The sequence below is a fragment of the Heteronotia binoei genome, chromosome 4 (genome assembly GCF_032191835.1).
Source record: "Heteronotia binoei isolate CCM8104 ecotype False Entrance Well chromosome 4, APGP_CSIRO_Hbin_v1, whole genome shotgun sequence".
NCBI lineage: Eukaryota > Metazoa > Chordata > Lepidosauria > Squamata > Gekkonidae > Heteronotia > Heteronotia binoei.
Genome location: NC_083226.1, coordinates 51,515,850 through 51,541,737, shown reverse-complemented (window position 1 = coordinate 51,541,737; position 25,888 = coordinate 51,515,850). Strand labels below are relative to the sequence as shown.

Genomic DNA, 25,888 nt, shown 5'->3' with positions numbered 1-25,888 from the left:
GTATGGATTGATAACTTCCATTTCAATATATATGAAGAAGTGTGTGTGCATGAAAGATTATACCTTAAATAAAACTTTGTCGGTCTTAAAGGTGCCACTGGACTAGAATTTTGTCCTGTTGCTTCAAACCAACACAGCTACTCACCTGAATCTGTTGTCCTGATGGTTACTGGACTAACCACACAATTTAAAATCAAAAATGACGCCAGACAAAAGCAAATTCACATCATCCATAAACTGGTTCTGAAGAGATGCATGCAATGTTCATGTACCTGCCTCTTTGATAGAATTATTGCTTGCCTACTCTAGGGTCAGATGGCAAATTACTCAAAGTGGCTAAGCCAAGAACAGGAAACACTCATTCTTGTATGTTGGCAAATGTGCCGCCCAAGTTATTTCACAAGTGGAACAGCACTACTGAGCTTCATGGATCAATGGGTGACAACTAACCCTTCTATGAAATGCACTTCCCTGATTGTGTCACACAGACCAGCCTTGAGGCAATGGCCAGTTTAATTGTAGCAGCATAATAGCTGCTTGTTCTGACAAGTCCTTTGGGGACAGCAGCGGGTTGGCCAACTTTTACCATGCCACTGCAAGCCAAAAAATGTTGGTACCCTGCCTCATCTCCAAGATGCCCAGCAACTTTGAATTGACATGTTAGTCTCATTACAACCTGGAGAACAAGCATTTAGCTTTAAAATCCCTGACTCAGAGGAAGAGGGACAGCTGTGATTTCTCCTGCTTAATCACAACTTCTTTCATCTGTGCCTCCCTGATCAACAAGTAAGAGTCAAGGTGTGGTAACAGGGCAGACTAATAAATGGGTGGGAATGGTTATGGCTGCTTGCTGTTCTGCTTCACTGGAAAATGTAAAGCTACAGGTTCATTCTCTGAATTATGCTAAAAAACTTGCCAAAGTTTATAATGTCAATTGGCTTTTCCACTCCAATCACAGCTACAAACTGGTTTTTATTTGAGAAAGCCTCCATGCTGTAGCATTGAAACTGGCCACCACATTGGTCAGGTGCATCTAGTTTTTATCTTTCCTCAATTTTTGCATGACCTGCCAGCACCCATTGCTAGTTTTTGTGCCAAAGTAAGCATGGCTGTAGCACATATTACTATTGTATGAATGAAAATGCCCACCCACCACAAGAGAAGTGGATGTTTGCTAGATGTCAATCTGTTAAGGGATGCAGCTGGTTTCTGCTATCAATAGAAAGTGATGCCATACCCATTCACTTATCATTTATAGCAGAAGCTATCAGTAATCTAATTAAACTATGTACCAGCCCTTAATATCTGTCAGGCAAACGATATGCAGAAATGTGTGGACAACTTCTGGCACTCTTGTCGACAAGGTCCCTTTTCCGCTGTCAGCGGTACCACTGGCTTCTTGTAATATAATTACATTGACTTTTATTCAATTAAGTGCCATTCCTAGCTTTAAAAAAACTTGCTTTATCAATTGATTCAGGTGTAATGCAATAATAAAGATGAACTCATTGCAGTGCATTAGCTCTGCTGTTCATAACTTCTGAACATGGGTTCATTCATGGTAGTCGATTTCCATTATGCAACCACAGTTCAAAAGAATTGATTCTGTTACATTCATTTCTTAATCTATATCACTCGTGTTGGAGAATCCTCCTCAAGATCATATGCAAATGAAAAAGATTGTACTCAGTGAAATGCTGTGGTTTTCATATTTTTAGATTAACACCAAAATCAGAGTTTAGAACTCCACTAGGATTATGAATGCTTTTCTCCAATGCAGACAACTGTTCTGAGTGGTGTAGGTGAGAGTGAAAGAGACAGACAGTGGTGGTGAATGAAAGACATGACAGATGTTATGCGAGTCATAAAGAAGGAGTATCTGTGTAAATGTTCCATGCATGTCCCATTGTTATTTAAATACATGTGTCATGTGTGGCAGCTAATTTGTCTGTTGTGGTAGTTTGCCCACAACTGGTGGCCTTAGTACATTTGCCATTGGTATGCTGATACATACACAAAAAGGAAGTGCTTGTAGTAAACATGCTGAAACATTACAGGACATGTATGCAAGAGTTATAGCGCAATTCCACGCAAAATTGCTCATCTAAAACAGTTAATTTCAGTTGATTTAGTCCAGCATAACTCTGTATAAGATTGCACTATTACAGAGATAAATGCTTTGTCCATGGTGTACATAGTTTCTGTTTTGGTACTGTGACAGGTCATTTTTAATGCTTATTTCTAAAAATGCTTGAAAACTTTACAAGAAATATCACAAATATTATTGAAATGTTTTGGCTTTCCTCAAAATTTTGTTGACCTGTTTCCTGGGAGAGTTCTCTCTTTAGGTAAAATCTGACAACCCATGCCATGAGCTAGTCACCACTTTGCCCCCCCCCCCCCCCAATACCACAGTGAGGCAGGATGCCTGTCATTCCCCTCTGCATCATGAAAATAAGCAGCCACCCTCCCACTTTGGCAAGGAAGTCTCCATCTGCCCTCCTGGCTCCTCAGAACAGAGAGGTGTACTGTGGTGAGAATGAGAAGCCATCACCTGCTCTCCCTCTGCACCACAGCAAGGAAAGGCAGGAAACTGCTGCCCAACCCTCTTGCCCTTTGTGGCAAGGTTCAGTAAGGTATTAAGCCATGACCTGCCCTTCTTGCACCTCACCACAGTGAAAGGGGAAACCACTACATGTCTGCCTCACCCCTGTGCTATTGGGGAAGGAAGTGGGAAGAGGGTCAAGGAAAGGAAAGTGACAGAAGGAAGTTAGAAGATGAGGATAGACTGCTTACTGTTTGCTAGTAGCTCATTGACACCAGGGGTGCCTCCCAGGCTGGGGCAGCTGGCTACTGTGGAAGATACTGATGACATTGCCTCTCCACCTCTAGCCCATAGTGATCACCAGCCCAGCTCTGCATGCCCTTAAAAATGTATTTATTTTGATCAAAACTCTTTGAATTTTCCTTTAGATCAGTTAGCTGTTTCACTTGAAGAAAAAAACCCACACTTCCACTTTCTTGGAATTTTACTTTAGACAAAATTTTCTAAATTCTGATTTTGTACTTCAGCATCGAGCTAAGTAAAAATCCTCCTGCTGCTATAAGTTTGCTAGAAATGAAGACCTGTAATATTATTAATAAGATTCCACTTTTAAAACACTATCATAACTCCTATTTTCTCCTATTATACTCATTGATTCTGCACTTAGCATTTGCCTCCCTTCTGTGTGGGGCTCAAGGTGGGTCTTGTTTTTGGATCCTGCATTGGCATCTCTGGAGTGGGGCTGCATGTTTCCTGCTTCCCTGACCCGCACAAACGCAAGAGCCAAGAATGAGACCAGGACAAAGGTTAGTGTGGAATCAGCTGTATCTCAGTTACTTATAATAATATCTTCTTTGAATGTCACCAACATGACCTCCATCGGGGCTTAGATCAAAGATTTCTGGTACCCTTGGTGGTGAATGGTTTCATTACACATCTCCATGCCAAATATCTTGATTTCAGTAAGGCTTTTGATAAGGTTCCATGTGCTATTCTTGTTGACAAGTTGGTAAAATGTGGGTTGGATCCTGTTACTGTTAGGTGGATCTAAGAGTGCTTGTGAATTGTTCCTCATCCTCTTGGAGAGGAGTGACAAGTGGAATGCCTCAAGGATCTGTCCTGAGACCTGTTTTGTTCAACATCTTTATAAATTATTTGGATAACGGAATAGAGGGAATGCTTATTAAATTTGCATATGATACCAAATTGGGAGGGGTCACAAATACAGTAGAAGACAGATACAGATACAGGATGATCCTGTCAGGCTGGAAACCTGGGCTAAAACAAATAAGACAAATTGTAAAAGATAAATGTAAAGTTCTGCTTTTAGATAGGAAAAATCAAAGGCATCATTATAGGATGGGGAGACTTGCCTTGGCAGTAGTATGTGCAAAAAGGATCTGGGAGTCTTAGTGGACCGTACACTAAATATGAGTCATCATCAATGTGATGCAGTGGCTGAAAAGGCAAATTCACTTTTGGGCTGTATCAACAGAAATATGGCATTCCGATCACATGAAGTGATGGATTTGCTTCACTCTGCTCTGGTTAGATCTCACCTAGAATACTGAGTTCAGTTTTGGGCACCACAATTTAAGAAGGATATAGACAAGTTGGAACTTGTCCAGAGGAGGGCAACAAAGATGGTGAAGGGTCTGGAGACCAAGTCCTATGAGGAAAGAGATGGGTATGTTTAGTCTGGAGACGACTGAGAAGTGATATGATCACCACATTCAAGTAGTTGTAGGCCGGCATATAGAGGATGGTGCAGAATTGCTTTCTGTTTCTGTTTTCTGGTCTGTCAGACCAGAACCAATGGGTCTAAATTAAATCAAAAGAGTTTCTGGCTAAACATTAGAAAGAACTTCCTGAGAGTTAGAACAGGCTTCCTCAGCTTTCCTTGAAGGTTGTTAAGCAGAGGTTAGATGGCCATCTGACAGAAGTGCAGGTTCTGTGAATTAGGCAGAACATGAGAAGGGTTGCATCAATGCTTAGTTCTTGTGGCCCTTTTCTTACATGCCCAGGGATATGCTGATTGACACTTTGGGGTAGTCAGCAATTTTTCTCCAGGCCAGTTTGGCAAGGGACCCTGGAAGTTTTTGCATTCTTCTGGGCATGGAGCTGGGGTTACTGGGAATGGATGTGTGTGGGAGAGGTATTGTGAAGTTTCTGGATTGTGTGTGTGTGTGGGGGGGGGGGGGGTTGGACTAAATGACTCTGGAGGTGCCTGCCAGCTCTGTGATTCTATTACTTTGTTATTTGTTTTCCAGTTCCCTTTATCCATTTTTATCAAATGAAACTCTCTCCTATAACCTCATTTTAAAAAAAAATCACTACTGCTCTAATACTACTACTAGAAAAAAAACCCAAGAAATATTCTCTGGATCTGGCGCTTAAAATTGCAAGACAATTTTTTTCATTTTAAAATTGTAAGACAATTTAAAAAAACCCAGGGTGTTATTTTTAAAGGGTAGATTAATAAACAATATTATTAATAAATAAACAAATCATTAACTGGTGGTATTGTAAACTTAAGAGCTATTTGCTTGCTTATTTTTTTAAGCCTAGACTAGTGTTATTATGCTACTATAATTGAGAATAATACTCGTCTTTCATAGTGCTACTCATATAGTCAGTAAAGAATCTGGACAACTTCTCATGAGAGAGTTATTTTATAATCTAAAGTGAATGGCCACATTTCATAGCACAGAATAGATAGGCTTAAAAGGCTTAAGCAGAACCCAAACTGTGCTGGATTGTGAAGTAATCAGTTGCTAGAACCTGCCATGACCAGTGAAGTGGTATACCATATGGAAATGCCAGCCCCTGATGTTGCACTGGGGGATGCCAAGAGAGGCAATCAATATGCAATCAGTGTATAAAAGTTCTGTAGCAAAATTTGAGGCTATAAGCATTATAACAATGGGGAAAAATTATTATGCAGAACATAATTTTGCCATCATCTTTTACAGATTGTGTATGTTTGTGTGCATGTGAAAACAAGATGTTTAACCATTGGTTTTCAGTAAGATAAAGGACTTCAGAGTATGAAAAGAAGTTCACACCTCTGTGCAATGGACTAAGCTCATGGTCTTCTTATAACCAACGACTGCTATCATTTGCAGGACTGAAGCCCATATAATCATCCTATTAGGTTCATGAGTAACTTCTGTTTAATGCCCCTTTTAGTCAATGATGGTTTGCTTCAATGTATTAATTTTGTATTTTAAAACAATAACAAATCTTGCAATGTCTAGGTCGTAGTGTAAATGTATCACTTTAAATTAATGTCAGGTTTAGCAGTTGACCAAGAAATCTAAATGATGTTTTATGACAGTAGCAAATCAACAGCTCAAAGGACTTTGTGAAAGGTAAAATCAAAAAAGCCCAATTGAACCACCCAATCCCTTTTCTTGCCAGAACTGCCCAGGTTATCCTACATAATTGTTTTGCAATAATAGTACCTTGTAAGACAGAGTTAAAGCATGCCAGGAGGGCAGAGCATCTGCTTGGCATGCAGAAGGTCCCAGGTTCAATCCCTTGGCATCTCTAGTTAAAAGAATCAGGTAATAGGTGATGTGAAAATCGTTGCTTGAGACCCTAGAAGGCTGCCAGTCTAAGCAGACACTATGACGGACCAAGAACTTCATTCAGTATAAGGCAGTTTCATGTATGATAATGTAAAAAAAAAGAAGAAGAAGCCAGAAGACTGTACTTCTGTGAAAGTAGTTGGGAGTAAAGAACTTCTAGCACAACACAACGTGGCCATTCCTACAGTTCTGTGAATGGAACAATAGCAAGTAAAAAACTGCTTTATATACTTCATGCCAACATGATCTCAGCCAATGGCAAAGCTCCTAGAGAGACTATTGACTAGAACTATATAAGATTTTTAGAGAGTTCGCTTTAGCCACAGTATCAAATCTCTTGATATATATGATATATTATGTTACAATGAATGTGCAACATTTGGCAGATGCATATGTTCACTTGTGGATGCTGAGAATCTAAGGTGAATCTTGTAAATGTCTGGAAAGAGAGCGAGAGACAGCTTTTCTGATAACCATCAGCAAACATTGATATCATGTAGATGGCTGGCTGTCTCTCTGAGGTTTTGCTCATTCACAAATGTCAGACATTCATTGTAACATATAGATATACAATGCAACTGGCCATTAAGCAGAAACTAGATAACAACTGTGGCTACCCAAAATATGTATATATAATTCTATGTTGTATATATAATGGTCATTTCTATACCTTTCCCCCCAAACCAAGCTGAAATACAACATCACTATTCTCTTTCCTCCTCTCCCAGCCATGGATCCTTAGACCCAGGAACATGTATTGCTCCTGTAAGAAAATCAGCAGGGCAGGCTCTCCTTCAAACTGCCTCTTTCATCAACCTTTAGGGTCACTTTTAGGAAAAATATGCTCTTAAGCAGGCTTGTGTATCATAAAGCAACAACTTCAGAGGAAGCTCTTTTCCTCCTTCTGATGTGAAAGGGAAACTCAGGCATCTTCCTTGAAGTGCAATAAATGAATTTTTCTGAAACATGGTAAAGATACATTGGGTTATATTTTCATTTTTTATAGAATCTGCAAAAAGTGGATTCATTAATCACTCAAACTTCCTTGTAACAACGCAAACCTTTCTTTGTTCAGGCAACCTGGTAGGCAGGCTTTAGAGAAGGAAGTGGAAAATAAAGCTTTCTCTGTGGCAGGTACATCAGATGCCAAGACACCAATACTACATTCAGATTGAACATTCTCCCACATTTTTGCCAGTTTCTTGAGCACTGTTTTTATATATTTATTTTGAGGTCCTAAAAGGAAGCTCTTTTGGTTTGTCCCTGCTATGGGCATTCATCATCTGAAGCTGAGGATGGCCTACAATGGACTTTAGAGGGGAAATACTATTTCCCCTTTTTGAAAAAGAATGTAGGCTGAATTCCAACAGGATGAAGTTGACCCCTACTGCTACAGGTGGCAGTTGGTTGTTCAATCTAAATACACATGCACAACAGGATGCACTGTATTGCTGTTTCCAAAAGACAGCATAGTTTAGCACCATTGTGCCTGTATACTCATACTGGCCTGAAATTCAAAACATAAACCAAGATAATAATCTGTGCAGTTAAATACCAAAAAAAATCCATTTGAATCAATGGGATCTGCATGTACAAAGTTGCAGGCAGGCAACTCCAAATCAGATGTTTCATTTATTTAAAAACTGAAATGCCTGTGTTTTAGAGAGCTCAAACCAAAGCATCAGAACTCATAGTCTAGTTACAAGAACAGGCTAAGTTTTGGCTTTTTAAAAATTCCTGTTCTCCACAGGAACCTGGTCCTCTCAGCCTCTGAGAAGGTCTGCCTGGAAACTGGCTAAAAATTATTTTACAATTTCCAGCTCATATTTCCTTAGTGTTTTTTAGCCCTGACTGTTCAGGCAATGAAAAAAAGAAAGGGCCATCTAAACCAGGTCTGAAAAAAGTACATATTATCTTCTTTTTCAGGGTGCAGCACTTGATGCTCCTATAAGTGATGGTTCTTAACATGAGTTCTTTTCATGACTGACGTTTCCAACCAGTGCTTGCAGAGAGAGTAGTGTGCCACCAAGTGAAATATGGACAATTTTACTTGAGCAGCAGAAGCAATGTTAGTTTCAGAAGGTTTTATGAATTGCATAGAATCTAAGAAAATATTAACCTTTTATAGGAAGAAAATCCAAAAGGTAAAATACAGTTCAGCACCTATTAAAAAAAAAGTAAAGAAGTGCTTATTAAATGCAGGAAATAAAGGACAAGCAAATTCTTGCAAATTAAAGATGTGGAATCCCAGTCATTACAATCCCTTTCAATATGAAACAAATCATTCATACTGGTCACGAAGACAGCTCCCTCTCCACTCAAATTATTCACTTGAAGATAAGCTCTCACCAAACTCTTTAGGGGTTTAACTAATTTACTGCATAGATACAGCACGTCTGTTGTAATAACAGGTAGGATGTATTGGGGTCGACCATTTATCAGAATTAGACTTCTTTTCTCAATTCACAGTGAATGATGCTGCCTATGCTGCTCCTCATTCTCAGAGCCTGCCATCCCCTTACGGCCCCTAATGTGGCAGGCAAACAAAATTGACAGTCTCATCTTGTCAACAAGGGGTGATTCTCCTGAGAAGCCACTTAACTTTGCAGAGGAAGCAATGTATTAATGTGCCTGTCCCAGGAATGTTAATCATCTTCAAGCTCCCTCTGACTTTGACATGAACAAAATCACCAAATTTGTTTACTAAATGAATCGTAATATGCTAATAAGAGAGCATGACATATATGGTAAAGCCAAACAGATGGTTTGTTTACTCCACTTTGTAACTTTATAAATGTTGTAACTCGAAAGATGTTAGTGAGAATTATTGGGCTGTTGGCAGGAGAGACCAAAGCTTTTGCATACAAAATGCAGAAGCAGAATTTGTGATCTGTATGGAAAGCAAACAAATGTTAATATCAATATGACATTTGGGCAGGCTGAAAGTAGCCCACTAAAGTGAGGGTAACCTTTGCTCACAGCATGAAACTATGTATCTGCTATGCTTTCTGCTCCTATTATTTCTCTTTGTAAAAGTAAAATCTGAGAGGTTCTCCACTCTTGAAAGGCCTAGTAATGCAGTACATACCTGTTGAGGTGTTAAGTGAGATGGTTCTCACAGTGTGAACAGAATTACATTTTTCTAACAGCTGTGTGTGCTCAAAAGCATAAAGGTCAAGGCACACTCTTAATATATTACTATTGTTGTTCATTAAAGATCAAAAGACATTACAAACGAGAAGCATAACCACTGGCGTAGTTGCCAGAGTTACTCAGGAATGGTGTAAGTCGTACTGCAACACTTCAACCTCACACTTTACCAGCTGCTTGGATGCAAACAGTCTCCTTATGTTTTTTTTTTTAAGGTCAGGACTCTTGTTTAATATCCAAAACTGGGCAGGAAAATTTAAACAGAATGACTGACCAAACCTTGCCAGAATGAGCTAAGCCTATGAAATAAATAAGCAACATTTAGCAGCCATTTTTCATGTACAATAAGCAACGTAACTCTACAATGAAATAATACTAGCTTCAGGGACCTGGCTAATTGGAATTTTGGGGTTTACTACCACGTTGTCTTGTCTGCATAAAATGGATGCTTTCACACATGCTGAATGATGCACTTTCAATATACTTTTAAGTGCATTATTCAGCACATATGAAACAGACATCTATTTAAACACAATAGCTAGTATCGTCATACATACCTGTGAAGAATTACTTCAGTGGCTTTGACATGCCTGGTGTAGGCCATCCATGAAAGGCAAAACTCCTTCTTAAAAATACCAATTTCCTAGCATTTACTGCTTTGAAAATATTTTGAAGTCAGAGTGATATTTTATATTTGAACCAAGCGTCATGCTTAGTTTTCTCATAAGGACTTTCAAGCTGCAACTGTTACTGCTGAGGAATCTCTAAAATTAAGCCTTGCACTTTCAATTTCTAGATCCCTTTGAGTATCTTGACTGGTCTGCATAGCCAGCATAATATGCTTTGCTATGCTGTATGTTACCCACAAAGCATTTGTGATCTCTATGTCCATATCCAAAGCCCTTCCTTTTGCCAATCATACATAAGAGGAAAGGATTAGTTACAAGGTTCTTTTTATTTTGAAAAGAAAGGGTGATCAGATATGAAGGAACTCAGCACTGCTATTATTCCTACAACTGCAAAAATACCAGAGACCCAGCTGAATTAGTGATCGTTCTGGCTGCTATAAGGATACTTGGCACCAGTGCAGTGGCTGAGAATCCCCAAGTGACTGAATAATTTGCATAAAACCAAGATTAAATAACATTGCAACAGTTTGCATCATGCTTCTGGAATGCACTTTGAACTGCAAGCCTAGGTGGATGCGGACTTCTGAAAGCAAAATCTGTGGGATGATCAGGGCTCATCACAAATGCATGGATTAGCAATGGAATCCTATGCAGAGATAATCTATACAGTATTTCTGTATAGGATTGCATTGTTGTTTATTCAGCATGAACTCACAGCCAATGCATGAACTGAAAGGCTATGCTGGTGATATGAAAATTCAAACTGAGCCTATAATCTGTAACCATTTATAATTATAAATTATTGATTGATAGTACATTGTCACACAATTTTGTGCATCAAAACTGATATTTAAGGACTAGCAATGTTACCAATTACCCACCACTCTGAAATGAAACTTTTGTGTTATAATTACAATTAAAGTATCAGGGAATGCTCCTGAAATTGATGTTTTTCTCAAGTGGATGAGTTTGTATTTAGCTATTGGATATTTATTAATTTAGAATAATAACTTTATATCATATGTTGCCAAAAGGGTTGCCAGGTCTGACTCAATAAATATCTGGGGACTTTGGGCGTGTAGCCAGGAGACTTTGGGCATGTAGCCAGGAGACTTCGGGGTGGAGCCAGAAGCAAGGCTGTGATAAACATGACTGAATTCCAAAGGGAATTCTAGCCATCTCATTTAAAGGAACTGTGAACCTTTTAAATGTCTTCCTTCTATTTGGAAACAATTGGTAGGGACGCTATCTTTTGGGGCTCACAGAACTGGAGCCCCTTGTCCAATCTTTTTGAAACTTAGGAAGTGTTTTGAGGAGAGGCACTAGATGCTATGCTGAAAATGTGATGTCTCTATCTCAAAAAGCAGCCATCCCAGAGCCCCAGATACCCACAGATCAATTCTCCATTGTACCCTATGGGAACTGGTCTCCATTGAGTATAATGGAGTGCCCAGCAGACATTTCCCTCCCCCCACACTTTCTGCTAACCATGAAGCGGTGGGAGGGCCTCCAAGCCAGGGGATCCCCTGCCCCCCAACTGGGGTTTGGCAACCTTAGTTGCCTAGCTTTGAAGTTGTAGGGAAGACTGGGAAGTTAGATGTCCTTAAATAAAAGCAGCATAACTAAGAACTTTTGAAGTCATGATGAAACAAAGGCTCACTTCTGATTCCTGTCATTACAAGTCGCTATTTAAGTCGCTGATTTTTTAAATTAGCTTAACAAGAATTCACATTTGTAAAGCAATGTCAGTATGGTTTGGAGGTTTTTGAACACTGGGATCATATTTCAAAGATATTGTGCCACTTACCATGGTGGTTTGATTTATGAGGTATGGTGCTTTGGCATATGATGGTAGCTATTTTTCTCCTACACACACACACACAATCATTAACTTATTCACACAATTTTTTCATAATATTTAGAAATCGCCTAACTGTGCTGACAACTATCCACTGATTAAGTCCAGCAACTTCAGTTCTGGGATCGTATGAAATTGTTCCATATTTACTATTGCTATGGATTATTAAATTTGGAGGTTTTTCTTTTCTTTTCTTTTTTTTCTACTAATCCACTGGAGATGAAGCAAAGAGGGAAGCATGAATTCAGCTTGACTTCTAAGGATTACTTTGGAGCAAGAAGCATTAGCAACTGTCCCAGCCTGGAGCTTATATCTCATTTGAAGCATCTACTCACCCTGACCAACAATGAAAATTTCAATAAAGTATTTTTACTGGTTTAACAGCAGCAAGCTCCTGGGATTGTCAAAGTGCTAAGGCTTTTCCAAGGAGAGAAGGAATCAGCAGCTGAAATATAATTAACCTTCCATTCTCAATGCAAAACTGCCACACACACAGGAGCTTTGCAGTCTATTAGTGAAGTTATAATGGCCAACAGGCAGAAGGAAAATTGGTCAAAAGTTGGCGGCTGCTGTCATATTGTTAGAATTATGATTAATGACACTAATAATGCAGATGATTACTGATATATGTATCTCCTGCAGTTTATCATATTGCACTGGCTGCCTACGTCCATAATAAACATGATGCTATCATTTACCTCTTTATTGAAGGCAATCCTTTCTCTTGTGAAAGAACACACTCTAATTACTTTGTAATGTTTTATGTCTCAAGCATTTTGCAGCTCTGGACCCGGACAACTACTTCATATCTACCACTGATTAATTACAGAATATTTAATCAAAATTTAGAACCTAACACTGTCATTTATGAGCACAATGCATTGCCAAGGTACTTAAGGGCTCCTTCTAAGTATAACGAGAACTCTGGGTTCAAAATAAGGCACAAGGTGTCAAAGACTTCTACCTGAGGTGTTTTGAGTTTACTGGCCCTTCCAGGGTTGGCTCTTACTTTAATTATCTATTGAACCCTACCAGTAAGTTTTGAAACAAACATGAAAAACAGAGGCTTATCTTTTTTCATTTCGTAAACAGCATCCCTTTGAGTTCTTATTTTTTACTTCCCATTGCTTTCATTCCTTCCCCTTTCTGTTTTTAGCAGTGGGTGGGGGGGGGGGGGGAGAGAAGTCCCTCAGCATACTCAGGCTTCCTTTCGGGCAAAAACCATTCCGAATGACAGAACAGTTTTGAAGCGGTTAAACAAGTAGAGAAAAAAATTGCAGGGACAAATACATAAGTTTTTTTTAATGTGGATTTTTATGGCACTGTCATACAACCATTCACCGTTGAAGTTAAGTGTTTTTTTAATACCATTACTGAACTGCTGAAATGGATGCTAATATAGCTTGGAGTGCTAATGTCAAGTCCTGGTAATAAAAAAGACAGACTGCTGAATGAAATAATTTCAAATAAAAAAAATAGAACAAAAGTGCTCTCGCTCTCCACTTTTATTGAATTGGGACTGACTGAGCCAATTGCTTTAGAAGTCTGTAAAACACAATTACTAGTGAGCCGTGTGACCCAGCTGTGCCCCCTTTGTGACAGAACTGGCTAAAAAGGCTGTAGAGTCTGTGCTGCTTCCATAGCTGGCTCTCAGTCCTCAGAAGTTCCCCAGTGAGCAGGTGCCGTCCTCTTCACTATCACCTGGCTCTTTTCTTCATCCCCGCTTCATACTGTATTGTGTGATAGCTGCAATATCTATGTCATATATCAAAGGCTCAGATAAGTAATCTGGTTTTCTTAATTTCCAGTTTACAAAACAAGATTGGTGGGTGTCAGTATAAACATGGCTTCATAGACACTGAGGAGAATTACTCTTCAGCACAGAAGTGTTACCGTAGTTGCAATGCACAGGCATAAAAATTAACTTTTCCTGTTTACATTGTCAGCTAATTTTATCCCAAGTTTTGTTATAAAAGTTAAGTTTTACACAGCAAAGAATGCAAATAAGAGAAAAGAACTGAGAATGCAAATAAAAGGAAAGTACTGAAGGGAAGAAAAAGTAACAAAATAAGTAGGAAACTTCTTAAAGTCCTACAACTATTAATGTTTTTCATACTAATGTTTTTATCATGGTTGTAAAGTCTTGTTTTAAATTTGAGATGATTTTAAATTAGTGTGAAATTTTGTCTAAGTGTTGCTTATGCTTTTGCTGAAATGAATAGCTATTTGAAATAAATATGAATAATGCTTTTATAACAAATTCTGCAAAATACATTGCTATGCTATGTATAAGATTATGAGCCTCTTAGGCCAAAACGTAACTTAAAAGGTTAAATCATTCCATAATCAAATTGGGCTTTTTAAAAAAAATACATAGATTTGGATACTCTGGGAAGAAATTTAAAACATTCCTCATTATCTCTCCCCTTATTTGTAGCTAGGACAAAGTCTTCATTAAAAAAAAATTACCTGCGACACTAATATTATCTTCTTACATGACATGCCAATAAAGGTTGTCTGTCTGTCTGTTTATCTTCTTACAGGCTTCTAAGAAAACCAAAGAGGAGTTAATTTTATATTATATGAAGAGCTCTATGAAAATGCAAAACTATATTACTATCCTCAGCATCCTTTTACTGTTAGAATAGACTGGTTTTAGAGATACAACCACATTATTCTTATTGGATATCTAACTCTAATAGGGATATAACTGGTACAGGACACTTAACTAAATGGTAAAATTGCTAGGTAAATATTGAGTTTCTAATAGCTGACATAGCTGGCCTAACTGCTAATTTGGGGGACGGGATCATTTTGGGGTTGATGCAGCTACAGAGCTCAAAATCAAGATGAAAGTGCTTCTTGGGAGCTGCTTCTGAAAAACTGCATAATGGTCATATGGTTCAGTCATACAAGTAATTTTCATCTTTAATAATAAGTGTGAAACACATGAATCCTGGTAAAGATTTCCTTCATGCATGGCTCTGTTTAACAAGTGCTTTTAATCTGTCTCTTAACTCTGCAGACTAACCTATCTTTATGGGATATTTAGATCCAGCAAAACCACTTTTTTGTTGTTGTTGCAACTCCCATTCCTTTCTTCTTCTGCATCAGTGTATGGTCTTCATTATATCTCAAGAAAGGCACCTGCAACTCCCTGAGAAAAACAATTAACTCTATGCTTTAGTTTAACTTTCCTGCAATATCAATTTATTTGACAGGGTTGCATTGTTCTAAAATGGCCTGGTTACGGTTAAACTGCATCCAGTTGTGAATTTAGATACTATTCTATCACTGAAAACAAGAACTGAACAATCAGCTTTTCTATCAACTTCATTATTTCTCTGCCTACTTTTTGTAAAGACAATTGATTTTAGGCAACTTAGAAGCTCATTTTTTCCCCTTTCAAGAAAGTTATCGGTTGTCTTTAAAGTGATAGTGTTTTATATTTTATTGGAAACCTTTAAGTGCAGTTAATGTAAAATTAAAGAAAATAATGTTACAGTTTGCAAATGATTGTGAGAGTTTTCAAGGGTGACAATGGAAAGCATCCCAGGCAATCTTATTCAACCAATTACTCCTTTGGTGAACAAGAAAAGGCATTTATCAGGAATATTGGATGAAAATTTAGCACTGCATTGTTTTTCATTAGTTGTCATAAAGTTATGTCCTTGCTGTGGAGGTCTCAGCAACAGTATGCTATTTGCCAACCATGCTAAGAAAGTAGACTAGAAGTACTCCCAGTCATGCTAAGAAAGGAGAGTGGGAGCACTCAACCAACACTGTCAGCAGGAACAAAATGTATGACTATATGCGTTTAACTTACTTTTGTTATTTTAAAAAATGGTAACAAAATTAGCTTCTGATGGGAAGTTATCATTAAGGGGGGGGGGAGGCACTGTCCAATTGCACAGCTAATTTGCCAAGACAAGAAACTGGTTTCTGAGCCTGGAGAACAAAAGTCTGACCACCAGTTTCATGATTACTGGTTAGAGCATTAGAAGAATTAAATTAGAACAAAATTTTAATTTGATCTTTTTTAACTAATAGTTTTCAAGAGTTTGATGAAATTGTTACCTAAAGAACCCATATCTTTGAATGCTGCCTCTTTTACTTACAAGGTTTTAAGTCACAGCTAATTACATTAGCAAAATAAATGAAAGTGTAACATGAACTAGTGTGAAGTGCACTCCTTGGAGCTATAGGACCCCAAAATCACACACATTTCTTGGAAAAAGCACTCTGAAAAAGTTAGCTTTGAAGTTTCCAAACATAGCGGGATTATTGGAAAGGGGGTGGGATGGTTGCTGTTGTGTTGAGGTGATAACAGGAGGCAGGTAACATGTTTTCACATCTTCACCTTTGTTGATAATGTATGCAGTGGCTCATCAGAGGTATCTGATGTTAATTTATTCAAGCACACCTGTACAGGGCTGGAAGTCAGGTAACTGGATGAGCGAGTCATATATGCTTCCGCTTACTTGATATAACTACCCAGAGGCCTGTCTGCACGCAAATTTAGTTCTGGAAACATCAGCAGATTTTAATAAACCAAATACAGATGTCTTTCTCCATACAAATCAAGGAGTTTACAAGTTTTAATCTGGACTGATTTAACTAGCAACCTAATGGCAGAATTGCACTTGGCACCAATAGTTGCCTCATATTTATTTATAAGTCACCCTGAGCAAATATTATTTTGTTTTTAAATTTATTCACGGGGCTGAATCACCTTTCCCACTTTGCAGACAAAGACACATGCTTTCACTCTGTGAAAATGTAAAGACAAACTTTTAATAATGAGCATCCTTTCACTCAAAAGGAGGCAAAGAATAAAGTTCCTTTCTTTGTAACTTGGAGCAGTTAACAGCTGTGTATCTATTTTATACAGATTTAGCAAATGGCAAGTCAAGTAACATGTCTGCCTGTACATAAGGCCCTAACTTAGCCTTGAGTATGATTTACCTTGCACATTCTATAAAGAGAGTTCTCCTACTTGAAAACAGGCCTGCACAATTTGGGACTAACCGTGCCGAAGGGAGTTTACCAACAATAGACTTGTCTTTACAGATGCTTGGAAAACCTTGTTTTTGCAGTCAGGACAACAGTGTAAAACGTTCACTGCTCCATCTTACAGATCTAGTTGGCCATGTTAGGATTGTTAAGCTGCAAACTGACCAAGCTTTGTTTAGAAATACTAAGGCCTTTAACATAAGGCATCATAGAGCTTTCCTTTCTATGGTGCCAAGGTTGATCAAGATCAGTCTTGAGTAACCACTCTATGGATGAGTTCCCCTTGGTAAATCAGCACAGAAGAATGCCCAGCTCATAAGGTAAAAAAATGTTAAACATCACAGCTGTTTTGTGTTCTAAAGGTGAACAATAGAACAGGGCTGCTTCTTTCTTATCCATTTACCTCAAAATATATCTCCACATTTCAGCTATTTTTTTCTGTGCCACTTCTTCTAATACCATTTTTTTTTTGTCATTTAACTTTTCCTAGCTTTCTTCCAAGATTTTGAGTTGTTGCCACAGTTAACTCTCAGAACACAGCTAACTCAGAACAAAAGGAAATAGAGGGAAATATATGTTTGGAAGAAATGCATTGTGACAATGGAACTGGCTAATTAAAGCTATCATTAACACCTGAATCTGTCTTATACTGAGCCAGACCATTGGTCTTTTAGGGTCAATATTGTCTTACTGGTGGTGGCTCTCTAGAGTCACAAAGAGAGGTCTTTCACATCATCTGCTAACCGATTCTGAGGACTGAATCTGAGACCTTCTGCATGCAAAGCAGATGCTCTTCCACTTAGACACAATCCTTCCCAGTGCTCTATCATCCATGCTTAAGGAACTGATGATGCAGCTTTGGAGAGGTTTTACTTCCAAAACTGTTGATGAGGAATTATTCCAATAATGTGCTTCTTCACAAGAGCTGGAAGGGAAGAGATCACAAGATGTTTGTACAGCTTGGTTCCATGTCTAGGTTGGTGGGAATGAAAATGTACAGATCCCAGGAAATTAGATGTTACTTTAAGAAACATAATACTTCAAGTAAAATATTTATCAGTGTATAAAAATCTCTTTTATATTATGAAATCTCTTTTGTACTGTGAAATAGTTCATTTTTGAGTCTGCATTTTAAAAGCCTGTGCAGTAATGAATAAATTCTTTGAAGGAATCTTATTTTGTTTTCTTGCAATATGATGACAGAGGAAATAAAATAGTTTACCCCAGTAGTTAATAATAGTATTAATTCCATAGAGGTGTTTGATCAAACAGTGTCTTAACTATAGCGTTAAAAATGTGACATTTTTCATGGGTGCATTAGGTTGGATGCTTCGCATTTCTAGTACCGCAATTAGTGCTGAAATGGCTGTAATTGGGTTCTAAAGTTAACAGCCCATTAAGGTGACTGAAATAAGTTCTCGTCTTGGTGTTATTACTCCACTTATTTGGCACTAGAGTCAATAAGGCACTATACATTGGTTTACATCTTCAAGGTCTTCTTTGCTACCTGAAGGACTAGACATTTAATGGGTTTCTTTTGTAAGATTTCATTTAAGAAATGATCTCTTCAGAAGGTCATCTAAAAAACTCTAAATTAGAGAGTGCTCACTGGGCTACAATTGTATCTCAAATATTCACCTTCAAATCCAGAGAGAATGGCTAGTATATTGTCAATAGAAAAGACAAAGCACAAAATGTACATCTCCATCTTAAGTGCTTTTATATATTGGTGTTGCTTCAGAACATTTAAGGTTGTAAGCAGATGCGAGAGCCCATGCCCAGTTTGTCACACCCTTCCTTCCACAGGCTTATTTGTCTGTCATGCTTGACCTTCCAAAGTCCTGGCTACTACCAGACATGGAAAGGCTGAGTACAAAAAAAGCTGTGCTCTTATTACTTCCTGCTCAAATGTCTGCAAAAGTTACCAGATGTTTTGCAAAAGATCTTTGCAAAGATTCTATAGCTAAATAGCACAGGCAAAATAAACTTGGAACACTGTGAAAAGCTAATAATTTTAGAGTAAATGCAAAACCTAACAGCTTTTCTAACTTTCAAGCACCCCACAAATATTCTGTATTTCTGTAATTTTAGAAATTCAGTGCACCTGTTTATAAAGGAAAGAATAATGAAGATAAATATCCTTTGTGCTTTCTTTGGTTGGGGAAAATATGTAACACTTTTGAATAATACTTATATAAAAATTATACTAAGGGCTCCAGTGGATCCTAAATATGTTATTTGGTTTTATCTATGAACAGCATTTTTTTTTTTTGGTGTGTGAATGCACCTGGAGTCATGATGACTTTTGGCGACTGACCTCTACTGGGGACCATGGAAGATATTCAGAGAGGTGGCTGAATAAAGCCTGCCCCTGTCCTCCCAGCTTGATATTTCAAGGAAGTCTCCCATCCAAGTACTAACCAAAATTGACCCTGCTTAGCTTCTGAGATCTGATGAGATCAGGCTTGCCTGGGCTATCCAGATCAGGTTAACTACTAATGTATTTGTACATGCTTACATTTTTTGGATGACACGTGCCATAAATATACCCTATAAACTTCAAAAAGGCATACATTTCTTTGCTATACAATGGAAAGTATTGTCCAAAGCAACATTTGTGGAATATTCTGGAATATATATGACAGAAATTTCCCTTGTAAATGGCTCTCCTTTTTGATAACATGTCTTTTGATAACATAACTATCATAGCCTGTGCCAATTTTTTCCTGTGTACCTTTTGCTTGCTCAGAATCTGACTATTCGGTACAGCAGTGATACTTAGTCATGAAAACCTTTGTATAACTGCAGAAACAAAATGAACTGGAAAAGACTTCATGACAGAAGACAACTGACCAGCAGACTTGTACTGTTCATATAATGTAATTTACAAACCAGTTAAAGTAGCAGAATCAAGTTAATCCTACTGACTACAATGAAACCAATGCTATCCCAGTTAAGTATATTTGGAAGTAAGTGTCAATAAATCCAAAGGGATATACTTCCAAGTAAAGAACTACTTTGTGTCACATGATTGGCTTCAGCAAGCTCAATGAAATCTGTGACTTTTAAAAAACTGTATATGATCACATATGTAAACTGTTTTTGAAATGCTCTTCACTTACCAAAACAGTTTGCCATAGGGATTTGGTGATTGAAAAACATGGATCTTAAGTCTTTTGGGCTGATGGAAATAAAGACACAGTTGTGTTTTCCTGATTGAGTGTCTCTGTATGATACATATGTTTTCAAACATCTATTTGTTACATCCTCAGTTTATATTTTTAGGTGTACCACTATAAAAGTCTTTGGCATATCTCTGAAAATATGATTGTCTAAAGACTTAAAGTATCATTTAAACTGGTGGTGGATCACACAGACACAATTCATTTCCCACATTAAATTGCTTGCTAACTTCTGCGAACCAGCTATAAACAGACACTGTGATGCCCAGCTTGGTTCATTTCAACTGATCAATGTACAGCAACCAGGGGTGATCCAGTTTTGTGAGGTCCAATTTATGCCTTCCCTTCTCTTGAATGTGAAAAGATTAAGCAAAAAGTTGCAATAAATAATGCATTGATCCTCATAACTTGTTACCAATCTTGCGACACCTATTTTTTTAAATGAATCAATAGGTTGGATCAGCATAGGTTCCATCAGCATAGGGTTACCAAGGAGGGCCTGGAGATCTCCTGCTTTTACAACTGATTTTCTAGGGAATAGGATCCTCTAAGAAATTACATGAGCAGGGCTTGCAGTGGAAAGGTGGAACTGGTAGAAATTACCAGTTTAATCTGGATCCCACCCATAATGTTTGATTTCTTTTTTTTTTTTTTAAAGCCATAAATATGGAATGAAATCCATAAATATGGAATGTTAGCCTGCCACTGATCAACTTTGGCAAATTCCATCTACTTTATATTATTCTGTTGGATTTGAAAAGGTACACTTAAGAAAAATTTAGCAGCTGCTTCTATTTAAACTAAACTACTTCAGAACCAATGTAGCATAACTGAAGTGTGCAACCAAACAAGCCCTTATTAATTTTTTGTAAAAAAAAAAAAAACTTGTAGAAGTCTGATTGCCATTTAATCTGTGCGCATAATGGTCATCTGAGTGAATGGGAATTTCCACACATGTAGAGAACAAAAACACAGCTATATGTATAATGAAACCATCCACCAATCATCATGACTGCTGTGCTTCATGTATTGATTTCAATGAGGCTTGTCCTGAAGTCCAGTAATGTACTTCATCAATATTATAATATATGTCAGGTATTAGTAAGATGCTTAACAGATTCCCCCTTAAAACGGTGCAACACATCATTGATGGTCACCATTTGCTTTAAAACACATTTGAAAAGGGAAGCTTTTTGCATATAGGTTTCCATTAAGAGCTCAGTTTGGAAAGCTGAATAAAGTAGAAACTGAATGTAACAGAAATACTAGGTTCAGTGTATAGGTTTATGCATTCTCCATTTAAACTGCCTGTGATGAACCTGTTCTCATATTATAAATAGCCTACTTGAGATATTTGTCTGAAGAAGTCGGAGTCCTGTGCACAAAAGAATGCATCCTAAACATACTGTGACTTTATATATACAGAAATCTAATGGAAGGACTACTGCATATTTTATGAGCGCACAGAAAACATCTGGAGATATTAATGAAAACTCCTAGCAGGCCATCCATTACAAATATATAAAGTGCATTTATAAAGTTTGTATACTATTACAGATTTGATGGGAAATGATGGGAAATTAACTAATAAACAGCCTTTCTGTTTATAGAAATCCGATGCCATCTATATGTGACCATTCTAAATAAAATGTCACACAATTAAACACAAATATTTAGAAAATCTGGTAATAAATACAGTATTTACTGACCTGTCTCTGCTTCTCCTTGATGGGAAGGCAGCATTGCAGCCCGCAACTGTGCAGACATGCATCTCTTTTAAATGAACATTCCTATAGTGGAGCTTCACACTGTAAGAACTCTTGAAACTCTTCTTGCAAACATAGCAGATCTTGGGATCTGGGCTTGAGCACAAATCGCCTTCTGGGGAGAATTTCTGGGGGCTGCTGTAGTTGAATGTGGAAGTGAAACTTTCATGGAGGGCAGCCATACTAGCACTACCTCCATTGTAAAGTCCATATTGGCTCATGCAAAACATATCATACGTAGGATCTGTAAATTCTTCCTTAATCTTAATTGCATCCTGATGTGAAGCTTCATTGTGGTTTTCATCTGGCCTGTGGTGGTTCATCACAGATCTGTTATTTCTTTCATGCATCATGTGTTCATCCCCTTCCATTGACTCCTCACAAAGTTTTGGTTCTGAGGATTCTGACTCATTTTCATAGTCCCTTTCATGCTCTTGGTCTTCTGATGTCATGCTATCTGCTCTTCTTAGCTCTGTCCTGGAAATGCACCTTCTTCCATTTTTTGAGAAGTCTTTCACAGACAATCCTGGACTCATTTCTTCCTGAGAATGGCAGTGATTGTCATGACAAACATCATTAGAAATACTTCTGTTATCATTGACGTCCTCGTCTTCATCGTCAAACTCATCAGCGGTGTCAATAACTTCTTTCTCTATTTTTACAGGCATGCTTGACTTTCTTGGTTTTTTCTTAGGGGCAAGGTCAGTATTTGTCTCATGGATGGGCATCACCAATGCTGGCACTGATGATTCTGAAGAAGGAAGGGGAGGTTGCTCTATTGTATTAGCCACTGGCATTAAAGGACTGGTAGGTAATGAGGTTGGAGGACTCACCATCTCACCTGCTGTAAGTAAACTTCTGTAAAAAGGAGGAACAGGCTGTACAGTCTTTAAAGCTGGGAATACTAGTTGGCTAGGTAGAGGATTTTGTAGCACAGGGTCTAACGGGGGAGTGGTAAAACCCATTGGAGGTCGACCAGGACTTGTTAATGTTAGGTTAGATTTTGTACTTGCTATAACAGGGGTAGCAGCACCTGATGTAGCACGGATAAGATCTTTGTCTCGATTGTTCCTTAGCATGGGCATATGTAGTCGGGGGTTAGGATTAGCACTGTGACGATTGCGACTTCTAAGTGAGCTGAAGACCATGTTACAACCTTCAATAGTACATCTATGTTTGATCTTAAGATGGACTGCATTGTAGTGGATTTTGAGGGTACCCTTGTCATAAAAGGTCTTGCCACATGCATTACAGAAAACTCTGCCTTTCCGTGATGCTGATCCCATCCTTCTCATTCTGTGAATTCGGAAAGAACTTTTTGTATGTTCAGGTTTAGATAAATCACTGACAGGGGTAGATGTCTGCACTGGAGACACAGAAGCTGGCTCAGTTTTGGGCTCTACATTTGTGATGCTGGTCAAAGCATTCCTGTTGGAGTTCTGCTCATTCTTGAAAGGTGCTGGGGAAACTTCAGATTCACTGCTTTCATTATATTCATTCTGGGTTGAAAGATTTGGTTCACGCAATCTCAGTGTTGGCTGTTCCAGCAGTAGACCATTTGGAGGCAAACCCAACAGTGGAGCTGAGACTGGATTTATATATTGAAATGGAAGCAGGAATGCTAGGCTGTTTGGGATGTTTTCAAAATGATGAATGCTGGAAGGGTTGCTGTTCTCCAGGTGCGCCAGAAGACTTGGGCTCCTGGTTCGATTATTGCTTTCAATAAAAGTCCTTATATCTGAGTCTGTCTTTGAAGATGGCACAGCCACAGCCTGCCCTTCTTTTTCTTGAATTGCCATCAGCTCCACAATGGATTTGGTTTCTCCAAACCTCAAAAATTGCTGAAGGGTAATAATCTCTTCTTCCCTGGACATGATGGCCCAGCGGTCCAGCACTTTGCCTGCAGCATCCTAGAGGCATTATCAAAGAAACAACAAAGACAAACACAAAAGAAGAAAACCTTATTGATTCTGCATAATTATTGACTTCGATTGAAAGTGCTGCACTGACTGCTCATCAAAACACTAAGCTCAGAAAACTACATGCAAACACCACAATGCTAGAGGTCAACCCACAAAGCAAACTTCGTTGCCATGCAAATGTTGTAATTAGAGTCATACTTAAAGAAACGGATTGGTTTAATAATGTCAAAGCAAACAAAAATGTGGACTGCTGGGGCTTTGTAATCTAAAATGCCTTCAATAATGCCATGTGAACAACAAAGATCTAAGTACTGGGCAACTGTTTAGCATTTGTTAGAACAAGACATGAACCCTTGCTGGGGACAAACCTGCAAATGCAAATACTGTACCTTAAACCTTATTAAAACAAGGATGATAGGGAACATTTAAATATACTTAGCTGTATGTGCTTCAGATAAAATACAGATGAATGAAACTGTAACTGTCTTCAAAAATAAAATGAATTGTTAGGCATTAGGAACCACTGGGGTAGAAATTAAAAGCACCAACATAAAATATTGATATGTTCAAATTTATTTTTTCCCTTCCAGAGCAATATTTAAAATTGAATTTAATGCCACTTCAAAAGATTTAGCAAATCCCAGAGTTTTGATTGATGGAACTGCTCTATTAGAGGCAATTGATGTTTATCCTGTAATCTGAGTTTGTTTAGACTTAAAATATGGTGGCTTTTTGCCATTCTTTAATAAATGACAGTTGCAAATACATTTCAAATGTAAACATTTCATAGTTGCAGATAGCATAAATGTGAAAAAATGTTGTCTCTTAACTTTGCCTTTTGATAGCCAGGGAAAAATCCAGAGAGAATACACATCAGTAATCACTAGACTATCAGTTGTTAAATATACATTAAAAAGCATTTCACACTTTCATTTTTGCTGGTAAGTATGAGATTTGCCTGGAGGTAGGACTTAAAAATTCTGCACTGTAATGTCAGCCTCTCTGCTGCAGTATGTATTGATAAGAAAACATTAGAATGTTTAGACAATAAATACATAATTTCAGTGGCAACTTTTCTGTTTAGGCTAATGCCATTGCCAAGCACCTTGCTGCCTTTGTGATTCACCAGCAAAACTTTCCTTGATCACAGAACAGAGAATGGTCTTAGAAACTGCAGCAGAGATCATCCTCTAGCTGTCTCTTTTTTGCCTTTGCTAAGTAGGGCTCCAGCACAAAGTCTCACAACTTTTACTCTCTGGCAGCAAACATACAATATTCACCCCCCCAGGATTTAGCAGAAGGAGGGTAATGACTGCATAACTATGGAGTATTTTCAATTAAAAAACAGAAGTAAAATTGCCAGATTACCCATCCTGTGAAATTAGAGAACCCAAGGCAACACAATGTGGAGATGACCAGCAGTTTAGATGGCCTTAAGAAATTAAGCAAATTTAGAGAGGACATATCTGTTGACAGGCACAGCCCATAATAGCTACACTGAGCATCCATGTGCAAAGGCCATATATCTCTGAGGAGGCTTGCTGCCTTCAGCCCTGCTGATAGACTTTCTAGACACTGAAAGAGAATGCTGGATTAGGTGGACTCCTGGTCTAATGTGGCATTGTCCTTTTTTATGATCAACTTCAGAATAATTCTAAATCTTGCACATCCCCATGATATCATCATGATGCAAACTTATTTTGGTTTGAGGTAACTTTCACTTAAATCAATTTATTGCTCAGTAATTGTATTCAAAACCAAGGTATTTGTTTCAGGTTGATTCTAACCAAAAGTATTTCACCTTGCTCCTTCCCCAATGCCCCATTTTGCCCTGAAGAAAAACATATGAAGAATATTAAACCAGAATTTAAAAAAAAAACAGCATTCCTATGTAACATTTTTCATGTGTGTAGCTCCAGAGATATTTTCCTGGGGGGCGGGGAATATGTTGAGATCAGTGCACAGACCTGTAGGAAATTGTACTTGATAGTGTAAGTGTCATACATCACAACAGGATCTCATACTAATGCTCATATGGTTCACAATACACAACTACAAATTTCTCTTAGCATATCAAAGTGTAACATATACATGCATTGTTGGCTCCTGAAGTATGCAAGGTAGGAAGATGATGGATCCTAAGGCTGGTAAAGAGGTCCATCGAAGTTATACCAAATCATCACATGGTCCTCGTTTTTGATTTGTTTTTAACTAGCTTTATAAGTCAAGAACA

The 25,888-nt window shown here is 38.1% G+C and overlaps 1 protein-coding gene across 9 annotated transcripts in view; it reads right to left on the bottom strand.

Moving 5' to 3' along the window:
• Positions 1–25,888, bottom strand: part of BNC2 (basonuclin zinc finger protein 2) — a 564,611-nt gene that overhangs the window by 6,167 nt on the left and 532,556 nt on the right. For 7 of the 9 annotated variants that reach the window (XM_060237250.1, XM_060237252.1, XM_060237256.1 and 4 more), the window contains one exon: positions 21,677–23,643. In XM_060237250.1, the coding sequence (XP_060093233.1) occupies positions 21,677–23,643 (1,967 nt within the window). Of the gene's footprint in view, positions 1–8,254; positions 8,299–21,676; positions 23,644–25,888 lie in introns of all 9 variants that reach the window. The other 2 variants (XR_009555331.1, XM_060237257.1) reach the window with 1 other exon arrangement.